At 38.7% G+C, this 14,949-nt stretch overlaps 2 protein-coding genes across 2 annotated transcripts in view; both read left to right on the top strand.

Moving 5' to 3' along the window:
* The first annotated feature begins 649 nt into the window (after positions 1 to 649).
* LOC129768568 (B9 domain-containing protein 2) lies at positions 650 to 1,328 on the top strand. Its single transcript, XM_055770301.1, has one exon. It carries the CDS (start codon positions 792 to 794, stop codon positions 1,323 to 1,325), a length of 534 nt encoding a protein of 177 aa, XP_055626276.1. The 5' UTR covers positions 650 to 791; the 3' UTR covers positions 1,326 to 1,328.
* A 22-nt stretch (positions 1,329 to 1,350) lies between these two features.
* The window catches only part of LOC129768565 (tectonic), a 16,778-nt gene continuing 3,179 nt past the window's right edge, over positions 1,351 to 14,949 (top strand). The window contains exons 1-2 of the mRNA XM_055770298.1: positions 1,351 to 1,713; positions 1,770 to 1,958. Coding sequence (XP_055626273.1) covers positions 1,351 to 1,713; positions 1,770 to 1,958 — 552 coding nt within the window. The remainder of the gene's footprint in view (positions 1,714 to 1,769; positions 1,959 to 14,949) is intronic.

The raw sequence follows: 14,949 nt of genomic DNA, 5'->3' as shown, positions 1-14,949 counted from the left end.
GATTGCTTGGTAAGTGTTTCACAGTTGACTATAAAATATAATCAAGTGTAATGTAATTTTTGTTCAAAAAATTACAATATAAAGTGTCCGAAATTTGAATTCAATCTGTCCGAAATTTGATTTTTTTTATAAATAGTGTCCGAAGTTTGATTCTTATTCGCTTGATTTGAAAAGCATTTTATTCGATGATTTTTTTATGTTGTCAATCAAATAGGTACCAAAGTAGAAAGCTTAAAAGCATATTGAACTTATTAAAAATATTATGTGTATTAAGTTGAGATCTGTTTTCTGCATCATATGCCTTAAGCGTCCGAAATATGATACAGAACGGTATCATCGAATAAATAGTTTCTGAGGTCAATTCATTACAGCATAGAGAAGCTGAAAATGAAATGTAATGAAGTTAGACTTTGTTTCCAAAGAAAGAATCAAAAACGTATCGAAACTCCAGTTCCTTGAATAGCACATAAGTTTATCCTTAATGAGTTACCTTCAATACAATGTGGTCTACAAACCTGAAATAAACATGAATACCCACATAAACACACATACACTTCCGTATGTATTTTCCCAGCTACGAATCATTCACCTGTTTTCCATCATCCAGTTGTAGCCCTCGTTGTAGGCAACCACGTTACCATGGCAACAATTGTTTGGCCAACCTGGACAAACAGTCGTGAACACAAGACAGCAACATTCTCATCTGAACCTCAGTTATCAACTCGTAAACATCATGACAACTGCAGCGATCTCGAAGCGCATAGCCTGAACCCGATCCGTTCCATCGTTTCATGGCCGAACTACACATCCTGGGGGAAGTGTGCCACGCAGCCAACTACGTGGAGCCAAATCTGTTCTGCAAGTGGAGCATCCAGTTCGGTTCCAATTGGAAGGTAATCGAGGGCCACTCGGAAGGTCAAACGTGCGCCAGCACAGCCCGCGTCGAACAGCGGTCCCATTTTAGCAACCCAATCGATTTGCACCTTGCCTGTCGGGGCATTCAGGGTTGGCCGAAAGTACACGTGGAGGTGTACGCGCTAAACGCACTGAACAAATACTGGCCCGTGGGGTACGGTTTTGCGTACGTGCCCACCCAACCGGGGCTGCACCGGATCCGGATTGCAACGTGGATGGTATCGACGGGAAGGTTCTTCGATACGATCCGGGAGAAGTTTCACACCGGTGGGTTTTCGATAGCGAAAAGCGACATTGTGTTTTCCGGTATCGAACGATACAAACTGCTAACCAAATCGGCTGGGAGTGTCGAGCTTGAATTGATGCTTATTTTCAAAAACTTTGCCGAGAATGGAGTGGAATTGCGGTAATTGTTTGATTTCATTGCTGCTGCTAATGAGTATGACCAAAAGCTCGGAACAGGATCGTGGTGCTCGAAGCAGCTTTGTGAAAATTGACATTTCCAAAGGTAACCAGCCAAATGAGAGTACCGCTGGTGGTATAGCTAACATGACAACAACTACTACTACTGCTACTACGTTTGCCACGAAGGATAATTCTAATGTTACAGTGGAGACTGCAACCGCTATCGGCAGCACGACTTCTGTATCATCGGGGACAACTTTGAAGACACAGAGCACAACGAATTCGCCAACGACGACGATTACAATCCCTCCGGAAAGGGAACCCGAAATACCAAAAGAGGGTCGTTCAATCAAAGTAGTTCCTAGCGGATATTATTGCCGATGTGATCTCAAGGTAACTAAGCAAATTATTTCAACTAAACTTGTTCATTGGATTGGGATTTTTTGTAGATCAACATTTGTGATGTCAACTGCTGCTGTGATATCGATTGTAGCGATGCAATTTTGAAAACGTTCGATTGCAACGAAGAGCGACTGGATGTTGCCGAGTATCATCACCAGGAAGGATTACAATCCTGTGAGGTGCAGGGTGGATTGTTTTGCTTGATTGACGGCCACCATGGTGAAGGAGATCAATCGGTGAGTAGCATTGACTATAAGAATTAAATTTTCATTGGATTTTACCATGTCAAATGTGTCATGGAGTAGAGCTTCATAAATTTGAATACTAGAGAATATGGATACGTGAAGAACTATATGATTGTACGCTTTATAAATTGCACACTGTTCTGCCGCCATGATTTTCTATAAAATTGAACTTTGATATGAGAATGACCGATTTAAAAAGCCTAATACTGACGTCATGAATGAAATGGTGTCTGACCGCCGTATATTTTTACAATTATTCGATGAGATAGGCCAGTAGATTTTTTTTAAAGAGGTGATATGTTAAGAGAACAGTTCCACCAAGAATGACCAGAAAACTTTCAAAGCTTACCCAAAACTGTCTTCGATTTTGATGGAACTGAACCGAAAGCGCGAAAGCGCGAAAATGTGAAAGGAACTTCATAACTCATATCTCTTTGATAATCCAATTTTTTTTGACGTAGGACTACGTATTTCATTTCTATACCGGGGTGTAAAACCAAAGTTTCGAGAACGAAAGCGTTACGCCGGAGACCGAGATTTTGAGCGTTAATAGCTCTTAAACAACTGAACGAAATGGTATGATAAATACTTCATTTGAAAGATAAAATGTCTACGCGTCATATACTTGTTACTTTTTCATCCAAAAACTTGTTTCAATAGTCTTAAAATTGCTTTCAAAACAGGCTATTCAAAACATCAATCGGTATATAAGCGAGCGCCGCTCGTAAACCCACTCAGTTATGATTGAACAGCGATTGGAGCATGTTGTCGCTGTTGTTGTGAAGCTAATTTCGTTTATCATGAAAGCGCTGATGAACGGTGTCACCAAGAGCCTGTTTGTGCACCTAAGGCCAAAAGGGAATCCGTCAGGAGGAGAGTGATGCCACGGTTCCGCTTGAAACATCGGAGCAGCCGCCACACACACACACACATACACGCGCGGAATTCTCGATGCTATCATCGTTGCTGAAAAATAATCTGCCAGTTCCCCTGGGAATTGAAAAATACATTCATGCGAAATAGTTTATTTTAATGTTTTCTATCCATATAACACTGCAACCAAATACATTTGGTTTTGTTATTTTTCAATCAATCGCAATTAACAGGAAAGCTTCTGAATATTTTTTTCACCATCAGTGGAAATTTTCGTATCCAATATTGCATGCATAACATGAAAAACGGAAAATGTTTCACATCGCAAAAATCAAGTCATTTTCGAGCGATTATTTGCTTTCTACTCATATAATGATGCGACCAAACACATTTCGTTTTGGATTTTTTCAATCAAGTGCGATCAACGTAAGATCACGTCTTTCGGCAATTTATTAGAGGTGCAATGAATCTTTAGGAATTCCCGCTCTACGCGCACTGGCAAACAATGTTTACTCAACAATTTCTCAAACTAGAAATGGGTGTTGTGAGAAAGGATTAGCGAACGCGAAAACGACAAACGGGAGAAAGATTTTGGAGGTTGAAGGAAATTGGCAGAAAATTTCTTCATTCTATCATTCAAATAATGTGATTCATACCACATCATTTTGTCAGAAAGAGATTATTAATGCTCAAAGGAGGAATCGAGTCCTCCGAGGAAATTACCCAGTGCAAATTAGAGTCGACTATCGATTGCGGCATTCGTACACAAATAATTTTATAATGCAGTTTCACCAAAGTGATTTCTTCGGATATATTCACTACATCATGTCATATATTTCATATTCTTCATTATGAAATCCATATCCATGGCACCTAACGGTAACGAATTATTATCGAAACCACGATTTTCGCTAAATGCTCCTTTCAGTTCGGCCTGTAAAAAACTTTTCTGTACTCTAATCCATCAAATTTGGAGCCCTGAAAAGGGCTGTTGATTATATGCTAAGCTAATATAGCACGCTCTCCTCGGATAAGATGGGCCAGCTGGATGTCCTTGGGCATGATGTGACGCGTTTTGCATGGATAACACACAAATTTGTATCTTCGAATAAGCCTCCTGCAGCGTCATAGCCGCGGAACTTTGGAAGCGCAAGTCGGTTTTGAAGTCCTGAGCAATTCCACGAACCAAATGCTGCAAAGGTAGCTTGCGGATCAGCAATTCGGTCGACTTCCGATAGCGATGAATTTCACGCAAAGTTCCCGGTCGATAGCGATGTGGTTTCTCCACCTATCCTGCTACTGGTGCGCTTATCCGAGCTGCTTATCGTGTGCCTTACCACCGAATGACTAACGAGCTGTCTGCGAAAGACTAACGAGCTCGAGTCCTCACGGTGCGAGAGTAGAGTAAGAAATGAACGAAAGCAAAGGAAGCGTCATTTTATAAACCATAAAAGTATAGAATCTAAATCCCACCCTTATTATATTCGTGAGTATACAGTAAGCTTATACAATAAAGAGGGTGGGGTTTACATTCGATTCTTTTATGTTTTATATAATGACACTTCCCTTGCTTTCGTTCATTTCTTACTCTACTCTCGCACCGTGAGGACTCGCTTCATCGGGACTAAGCAGACAGCTCGTTAGTCTTTCGGTGGTAAGGCACCACGAAAGCAGCTCGGATAAGCGCATCAGCCGCAGGAAGCGTGAAGAAGCCACATCGCTATCGACCGGGAACTTCGCATGAAATTCGTCGCTATCAGAAGTCGACCGAATTGCTGATCCGCAAGCTACCTTTGCAGCTTTTGGATCGTGGAATTGCTCAGGACTTCAAAACCGACTTGCGCTTCCAAGGTTCCGCGGTTATGACGCTGCAGGAGGCTTATTCGAAGATACAAATTTGTGTGCTATCCACGCAAAACGCGTCACATCATGCCCAAGGACATTCAGCTGGCCCATCGAATCCAAGGAGAGGGTGCTATATTAGCTTAGCATATAATCAACGGCCCTTTTCAGGGCTCCAAATTTGATGGATTAGAGTTTAGAAAAGTTTTTTGCAGGCCAAACTGAAACGAGAATTTTCGTTTGGATGCCATACAGCATCGAGAAAATTCCGGAAAGATCTAATCGTTGCTGAAAAATAATCTGCCAGTTCCCTGGGAATTGAAGAATACATCCATGCGAAAGAGTTTATTTTAATGTTTTCTAATTATATGGCGAATACAGCGACCAAATACATTTGATTTCATAATTTTTCAATCAAGTGTAATTAGCTGGAAAGCTTCTGAAGATTATTCTTTCCCATCAGTAGGATATTTTCGTATCCAATATTGGATGCATAACATGAAAAACGGAAAATGTTCCGTATCGCGAAAATTATATAATTTTCAATCGATTATTGCTCAGTCGCCGAAATTTTCATACTCAGAGAGTTCATTCTCCTCTAGTTTGCCTTCCAAATTGCCATCGTAAACCACACCTTCTCTCGATTCAATCACGTACGAAAAGCATACTGAAATGATATTCTGGTGGTGAAACCGATTCATTTTTTGTGTGGCGTCGTGCACAAATTACGTAACGCGATAAGGGTGGAGGGGGTAGATGTTGCGTTACTTTCTGTTTATTAGAGATAGGAAATTGCGTTACGAAAGGGGGTGGAGAGGTGGTTCAAAATTCGGATTTTTAGCGTTACGTAATTTGTGCACGACGCCTGAGGACATCGACAAGACAACATCGTTACTGAACGAGCTGAACGGCGAGGGATCGAGGGATTCATTACCTGGCCTGACCTGACCTGAAATGCAATCAGTTTGTTTTAACTGTGAGGGAGCGCAGAAAAGACCAAGAGAGTATCAGCATCTCGTGACCAAGAGAGTATCAGCATCGAAATACGGTTCCTCGGGAAGACATAGAAGCAGCCGCCACACACACACACACACATACACGCGCGCAACTCTTTTCGTTTGCTGGTTATCGAGAGGAAACCTGGAAAGAAATGATCGTTGCTGAAAAATAATCTGCCAGTTCCCCTTGGAATTGAAAATTATATTCAAGCGAGTTTATTTTAATGTTTTCTATCCATATAATACTGCGACCACATACATTTGGTTTTGTGATTTGTCAATCAAGTGCAGTTAGCAGGAAAGCTTCTGAAGATTATTCTTCAGAACAAGGTTTTATGTATCCAATATTGGATGCATAAAACCTTGAGTCTCCAACGTAACACTCTCGTTTTTGAAGTCACCCAAATATTTATTTATTCATTCATTCAGGATGGATTTAGATTCAACTTCAAACAAATGATCTCTAAATCAACGATAGTCCTACGTCACCCTTGCGGTTATACCATAAATATAACCCACTTCCTGTTTTTTAGTCTGGCTGACAAGTACTATCTTATCTATACTTACCTAGTTATGTTTGTTCTTTGAACAAACGAGTTTTTAAAAAACACTTTATTATTCACTTTTCTTAAAGTCAAATACTTAAACCTCACTGCACCGATCTACACGCGAAAAAGAGGTTGAGCCACATGGCGCTAACTCTTTTATAGCCTAAAAATGCTGATTATTAGTTTTAGCTATCAACTCGTTCATTGGCGCGAAACGTGGCGTGATGCGCCTGTTGCTTTTCCTGACGGCTTCCCCCTGGGATGAAAGTCGTCCTCGGCTTTCTGTTTTCTGGATTTATGCTTGCGGTACCATAGTGATCTTCGGGCGAGTTTGTCTGTTAGGTTCCGATGGTTCTTCCGGGTTCTGATGACTTTGAAGTTCCTCTAGATGCGACATTGATGATCTCGATGGGAGTCTATTCCAGATCCAAAATGATAGAGCTACGATGAAAATAATTGTTATTGTTGAACCGAATCCAAACGATGTCCACCCAAAGAGTTCGAGTTTCCATTGGATGTTATCTGTCCTTAGATTGATGTGTTTGATATGACCACGTTGTTCCAGATGTAACTTCTGTAAGTATTCTATAGGGAATTTGTTTGTAATCGTAGTAAAATTTACCGTCAATCCCGTTGTTGGAACGAATGATGCCAGTTGAACTTCTTTATTAATGTTGGAGTACATTTCGTCGTTGATAAAAAGTGTGCAGTTTGAAAACTGTACGAGGAAAGATCCCTTAAGTTTTCTATGATTCGATGAGCAGTTCGATGTTATTGATATTTCCGCGTCATTGATAATCACGTTTGAGTCATCGACTCGTTTGATAATACCATTGGTGTAGGTTCTTTCCATTGGGCATGTAGCTGATTCACCTCTCATCAATTGTTGAATGCATTTGGTTATTGGTTCAAGCTGCGTACTTGAGCATACATAGACGTTTCTACTCATTTCGCAGAGGGATTTTAGCGCAAAAGATGACGGACCTTGTAGATAATAGTTGGTTGAGATGGATATACGGGAGTTATTGAAGATAACTGGTTCGATGAAGTTGAGATCATATTCAGCATCCTTGATTCGTGGTACCTTCAGTATGTAGGCAATGGATTCCTTGGATGAAACCACGTATGCACTAGCGAAGTCCAAGGCTCCTGCTATAAAATTGTTTCCTTCCAGAAGATGATGAATTCTCGTGATTTCCTCTGCATTGATAATTCTGCTGCTTGGGATGTTGTGTTGAGCCAAAACTATTGCCTCCTCTAAATCTTCTAATTGTTGTGTGAGTTCATCTAAGCAAAAGAGCAAACCTACTGATCTGAAATCCTTATCGTTTTTCAATGCTGTATTATTCAGTATTATTGTTACGTTATTCACTTTTTCTGTTAATTTATTAATTCTGTCTTCGAATATGTGATTAATTTTGATTTGCTTTTCATTCGCATTTATCAGACTATTTGAAGTTGAGTTTATAATCCTTAAATCTTCTGCATCGGGGCTACCTGAAATGTACTTCCAAAGTGAACCTAGTTTTTCCCATCTTCTAACTCTAGTAGAGGGTTTTAATTTCAAAAATGTCTGTTCTAGTTTCGTTACTTTAGTTTGAATTAATACGCTTAGGAAATCAGCTGAATCTATATTTGTTTTTGCATGATATAAAAGTGTTTCAACAGAGTTTTGTAATTTAATGAGATCTACTCGGTGCAGTATCCTAAAATAATTGTTGCTTACATAAGCTTTTCCTAAATGTATGATTGCTACCGGGCTCTTGTCTAAATCGTGTACTAAAATTTTGCCATTCGTCGTTGTCCAAAGCCAGAGCCATAGTCTGTAATAGAAAAGTCTGTGTCTTAGTTATCTGTAAAGTTTTTCTTAATGTGTTTTTTATGTGTTTTAATTCCGGCCTGGTCGGTTACTGTTTTTTCTGTCTCATTTGTAATGTCTATTAGTCTGTATCTATGTCCTCTAGGTGTGGGCTTAGCTTTGCCTTTCACCAATAATCTTTGTTTGTTTAGTTGTTTGAATTCTTCTTTAGTTACTAAAGGTATTTTCGAATTTTGTTTGTGTGCCTGATTCGTTAATGAGTCCTTTGCGTTTTGTAATGTTTTTTGTTTTGATAGGTTGATTTCTATTGGATTGAGAGAACTACAAGTGCCGAAAATAACTTCTCTCGGTTTTAAATTTATTGACGAATGTTTGGTTTCGTTATAAATCGCTGTGATCATGGCAAGACCTTCGTATAAATTTAGATTCTCTACTTTTTTCTGATTGGCCATGTACATTTCTAGCAAAGTACTGTGGAATCGTTCCACGATACCATTACTGTCACTGCAGCTGGCAAAATGCAAGGAGATGCCATAATTTTCCAAAAATTCTTTGAATTTTGAATTTCGAAAGCTTGTGGCTTGATCACAAGTAATTAATTTGGGAATGCCAAACGTTTTGAAGTATTTTATTAGTGTTTCTTGAATTTCATCTGTTGTCTCATGCATGATCTTGTAAATCTGTGCAAATTTTGAGAATGAATCTACAACAGTAAGAAATTTTTCAGTCTCCTTTATAAAGACATCTATGAAAACATTTTCGAATGGTCCATTGTAGATTCGTCTAGAATGAGGTATAACGAATGGTCTTCGTTCATACTTAGCAAATTTACAAGATTCGCAGTTTTTGACGAACTCTTTCACTTTAGCCAACATGCGGGGAAAGAAGACTGACTTCTGTACTTCCTCGTATGTTAGTTTGTATCCACGATGATTGAAGCTGTGACATTTTCTTATAAATTCGTTCTGATCGGTACCTGAAATTAAATCTGGAAGTTTGATATTAGTTAAATGAACTTTAATATTTTTAAAATTTGTATCGATAATGTGTTGGCACATTCGGGCAATATTCAGGTCGGCAAAAATACCATTTAGTTTCGTCGGATCTAAGTGTCTTGTCAGAATGTCTTTTATGTCGTCTTCCGTATAGTCAGGTTTGTGAAATACATGACGAAAATGGTTTGGAAAAACCATACACGCAAGGTATGGACTCTTTGCAGCATCATCTGCTCTGTAAATAAGTAGTTGGTTCGCATATTTATTAATGATCTCTGGTCCATAGATCGGGTCATTATCGAAAAATTGATTAGATAGTTCTTCGTTTAGGTTCAATTCTGTGCGTGGAATCCTTGAAAGGCCATCGGCAACAACGTTTTGCTTGCCCTTCTTATAAATTATTTTAAAATCAAATTGTTCCAAGTAGAGCCTTTGTCTTGTAACTCTTCCCGTGGAATCTGTTAACTTTAATTCCTTTGTAAGAGGTTCGTGATCCGTATAAATCGTGAACTCTCTACCATAAAGGTACGGTCTAAAGGTTTTGGCAGCAAAATAAATGGCCAAAAGCTCTTTCGCCGTGGCTGAATACTTTTCTTCAGCTCTGCTCAATGTCCTGGATAGGTATGCAATAGGCCGTTCCTTTCCGTCATGTAATTGAGCTAGAACTGCCCCAATGGCAACATTTGATGCGTCCGTTGTAAGAATAAACGGATTATCGAAGTTAGGGTAAGCCAAAAGTGTTTCTGTTGTCATGATTGTTTTTAGCTCTTCAAATGCTCTCTCGTAATCATGATCAATATCGATGATTTTATTTTTACCTCTGAGTTTTGAAGTCATGGGTTTTGCAATATGGGCGAATTTAGGAATGAATCGTCTATAATAACTTATAGTTCCGAGGAACGATTTTAATTCTTTGGAGGTTTTTGGTAGAGGCCAAGACTTTATAGCCTCTATCTTATTAGGATTGGGTTTTACCCCGTCTATTGTGACGACATGTCCTAGGAAAGCTACTTCCTTTCGAAGGAAGTCGGATTTGTCACATTGAATTTTCAAGTTCGCATCCCTAAGGGTTTGGAGAACTTTTTTGATGTCCTCTAAATGACTTTGAAGATTAGTACTGTAAATGATGATGTCGTCCATATAGACGAAACATCGGATCCCTAAATGTTTTCTCAACACTGTATCCATAAGACGCTGAAAAGTCGCAGGCGCGTTTTTCAGTCCAAATGGCATACGAAGAAACTCGTACTTGCCATTATCAATATTGAAAGCGGTTTTCGGGATGTCTTTAGGGTCGACTTCAATCTGGTGGAAACCACTAGCTAAGTCGAGCACTGTAAAATACTGAGCTTTTCCTAGTCGGTCTAAGATTTCGCTCACCTCAGGAATCGGATATCGATCCGCCGGGGTTTTTTCATTCAATTTTCTATAATCGACAACAATGCGATATTTTCGTTTCCCAGAGTTGTCGAGTTTTTTCGGTACGACCCAGATGGGGGAGGTCCATTGTGAAGAGGATTCTCTAATTATACCGTTTTCCAACATTTTTGTAATTTGGGTTGAAACTTCCTTACGGAGGTGGTAAGGATATTTATATGTTTTTTGATGGATGGGTTTTTCATCCGTTGTATTAATAGAATGCTTTACCTCGTGTGTAAAGGTTAGCTTTTCATCATCCGCAAAGAATACGTCTTTGAATGATCTGAGTGTTTTGATCAAAGCATTTTTCTCTTCGTTATTCAGGTGTTCTGATGGGAAATTCAAACGAGGATTTACCTTCTGATGATTGATTTCTAGTTCGAAAGCGTCACTAGGGAATGGCTGAAGTGCCGTGTGGCCTTGTTCACCTTTCTTGGTTAGATGCACGAAAGCTTTATAATTATTTGCTTCATAAACGCCTGGTTTTAAAATTACGTTAGGATTCATACTGATTTCCTTATCAATTAAAAATGAGCCGTTCGTTGTGGTGCAGATTTCGAATAGGTTTTCATCGGTGCCGTGGAAATTGATAGAAGTGGGGAAATATTTTGACACCGTGTATCTACGATTACTAAATGTAACAAATGCTCTGGAGGTGTCGATTACCGCACCCATGGCAGCTAAATTTTCATAGCCTATAAGGCCGTCAAAGAAATCATGAAATCTGAAGACATAGTACGGAAGTTTTTCATCGGATACTTCCGGGAGCAAATTTGTGTTTACCACGCGATCTATAAGAAACTTTCCGTTCTTGTTATTTATAACGGCTGGTCGTTTAATTTTTGTCGATATATTAACGTGCTCAGGGTTGATGTATGATTTATTAGCGCCAGTATCCACTAGGAAATTTAAATATCCCTTCGTGGTGGACAGGCGCAGGTATGGAATAAAGTTCATGTTGGCATGTTTGCTACACGAACGGTTTGAAAATTTATTTCGTCTCCTGTTTCGCTTGCAGTGTCATCGTCATCGTCATTGTCTTTGTCGTTGTCGGTGTCGTCGTTCACTTCGTTATTGTGAACTTCGGCTTTGTTCTTATGAAATGGTTTTGCCGCGGGTTTGAAGCGAGGGGGATTGGATTTCGCTTCGCCGTTGCTGTTCGGTTTGTCTTTGTAGTTGTCTTTTTGTCGTGGGAATTTACTGTATGATGGGCGATTTCGCACCTCAGCGTTTTGGTTGATGCATACCGATTGGTATGCATCTTCTAATGTGGTAGGTTTGGATTGTCTTATTATGGATGCGAGTGGCTCGCCTATGTTGTCTAAATATTTGGTAACTATTAGTATTTCAATCAGATCATTTGTTTGCAGTGGATTAAGCGATAGGTTCATCTTGATTTTTGTGGATAATTCTTTTACATCCGTATAAAATTTATGGTTATTTCTATCACCTCGTTTCATGTGAAATAGGTGAGACAAGTTTGTGGCTAGATCTTTCTGATCGCCATAAATTTCCGACAGAACCCGTTTTATGCCAGGTATGGTATTAGGATTTCCGTTTGCGCATAGAACGGTGCGCGCATCACCTTTTATTTTATTTTTAATAGCCCTCATATAGTGGCTGGGTATCGTGTCGGGAGCGTTGTTGTCTCCCTTCACTAAGTACATTTGGTATATTTCTTCTAGCTCTTCAAGCCAGGCAGGTAATTCCTTTTTGATGCCTGTGAATTCAGACATGTTTCGAATCGGGTCAGGCAGTCTATAATTGTCAAACTGTCTTCCACTGCTAAGCAGCATTTCTTGGAGCTCAGCCACAGTAGCTTGGAGCTGCTCAATTTCACTTGATCGGTTGCTAGGCATTTTCTTGCTTTTGCAATTTTTCCACAGTAAAAGGATAAAAATGACTTACGTTATTATTTTCCACATGTGTTCACAAGATCGAAGCGGGCCTTAGCTGTCGTTCCTCGATGAAGCGTCGTTCCTGGTGATTAATCCCCTGTTGGATGACGTGGCTTTTCTCGGTTCCTGTCGCTGGGTCTCTTTTAGTTCACTTCGATACTTATCCGCACCGCGCTGCGCCAGTTATGTTTGTTCTTTGAACAAACGAGTTTTTAAAAAACACTTTATTATTCACTTTTCTTAAAGTCAAATACTTAAACCTCACTGCACCGATCTACACGCGAAAAAGAGGTTGAGCCACATGGCGCTAACTCTTTTATAGCCTAAAAATGCTGATTATTAGTTTTAGCTATCAACTCGTTCATTGGCGCGAAACGTGGCGTGATGCGCCTGTTGCTTTTCCTGACGCCTATACTTACCAGATATCACACTTTCAGTTTATACTGAAAGTATCCAGATATCAGATCTTTTTTTTGATTTTGGAATATTCTAGCTGCGAAAATGGCAAGAAAACGGTTCATATAATAGAGAAAAAACCCATCTTGAACCTCGGAGTAGTAAGACTCTTCAGTATATACCAAACTAAAAAAGCAAAAACTAAAATATTCGCGTTATGTAACGCGAGTTATGACCGGGGTCTGTATTTGGAAAAGTTGTTGAAAATTATAAGAAAATTCATAAAAGTTCATGAACATGGCGGTATAACACGACAAACATAGTAAACGAGCCTTTTTTCCTTTAAAAAACGATTAATTATAAATATTTTTTTTAAATATCTCGAGAATGGCTGCATTTAGAAGGAGATTAATGAAGAGCTTTTTTGTTTTAAATCACATCAGAATTCATAATTTGTGGCTAAATATGATTGCTACATACAAAAATTCAAAGTTTCGAAAATTCATAAAAATTCGATGTTCCACAAAGTTCGTCAGAAATAGTTTTGCCAACTTGGACTAATTTTTTTAATTTTCTACATTACTTCTATTTTAAATGAAAATAAAAAAAAAATTAAAAACATATTTATTTTAGATACTGCAAATTGAAGTTCTTTTTTGTAAATAAAAAAAAAGTACAATTTTTTTTCTCATATTTTTTTCACGTTTTAACTTCAATACTCTATAACTCTTTCTAAGACACTATTTTGATACGACTCATAGTTTTTGAGATATAAATTAATAAAAATTTCTCTTACGAAAATCGATACGCCCTTTTAAAAAAATACACTTGAGTCAAAAAATTCCCAAATGCGTTGGACTTTTCCTCCAACTTAAACGGAATACAAACTTTCATTCAAATCAAAAATACATCTTTTTAAAATCTGTATTTTTTGGATGATATCATTTGGAATTGCACTATAGTAGAATTTGTTTGATTTGAGGGGTTGTCCATAAACTACGTGATCTTTTTCAACACTCAGTGAGTTTGTTTGTGCCCAAAGATCATAAAATTATATAGAAAAGTATGTAAAAAATAGTTTTGTGATACTTTGGGTTCGTGCGAAATGCCGAAAAACTATCGTCGAAAAAAAGAACGTTGGGACATCGTTGTGGGTGAAGAAACTCAGAGGCGCAGCGGGAAAAGAATATACAAACTTGTTTCACTTTGTCAAGAGATCCTTATTCTGTCACATGCTACATTGGAGCGATGTTTCTCCGTGAAGAAAGCATGTTTGGTTGTAAACCAAAATGACCAGAGCTTGCCCAGCAAACATTAAATCGTATAATTTTGCACGTGTCAAGTCTTACAAGAAATCATATCAATCAAAGTATGTATCGTGTATATTTGAAATCGCATAAAATGTAAAAACTCGATTTTACATACCATTATCAAATTAAGTCGCAATTCGGTATAATAAACATCAATTTTATGATGTACATTGTCGTAAAATATATTTAATCCGCATCATATGCGTATATTACGCTGATGCAGTTTGTGTGTCGTATAAGCGTATAATTTAAATCGATTCAGTACTTTAGTAAATCGTGTTGCATGCTGAAGAAAATCATGAAACAGTAAATCATATTAAATCCTAATAAAGAACATATTACATCATATTGAAATGTCATTGAGATGCTGATGCACTCGAAAGTTTTAACCGCTGTTGAATTAAATTTCAGATAGCCTCGCGAGATAGCTGGTGGATGATAATCCAGACGACCGGAGTTCGAACCCACAAAAGTCGTATTTGGTGCTTTGACAATTCATGAATATATTCATATTAGATCGCAATTCAATTCCAACATAATCGCTATTGGCCCGTGGCCGAGTGGTTAGCGTCCCACACTATCATGCCGGGTGTTCGGGTTCGATTCCCGTTCTGGTTGGGGGATTTTTCGTCAAAGAAAATTCTTCCGGCCTGCACTGTGGTCACGCGTATTCTAGAGCTTGCCACTCAAGAGTACATTCAAGGCGTGTTATTCGGCATAGAAATCTCAACCAAGTATTAATGAACGACGCTAGTTAATGAATACGCTGAGACGGCAAAAGTTCCACAGGGAACGTTAACGCCATTCAAGAAGAAGAAGAATAATCGCTATTATAGCCGGTCAAAGTTGTATATTCATCCAAACAAATTGGGTAAGCATTTGCC

The sequence above is a fragment of the Toxorhynchites rutilus genome, chromosome 2, assembly GCF_029784135.1.
Source record: "Toxorhynchites rutilus septentrionalis strain SRP chromosome 2, ASM2978413v1, whole genome shotgun sequence".
Classification (NCBI taxonomy): Eukaryota; Metazoa; Arthropoda; class Insecta; order Diptera; family Culicidae; genus Toxorhynchites; species Toxorhynchites rutilus.
The sequence above is the reverse complement of the archived record's forward strand: the minus strand, read 5'-3'. Positions and strand labels throughout refer to the sequence as shown.

Excerpts from the sequence above, each read along its gene's own strand:
- LOC129768568 (XM_055770301.1), top strand. The coding sequence starts at position 792 with ATGGCCGAACTACACATCCTGGGGGAAGTGTGCCACGCAGCCAACTAC.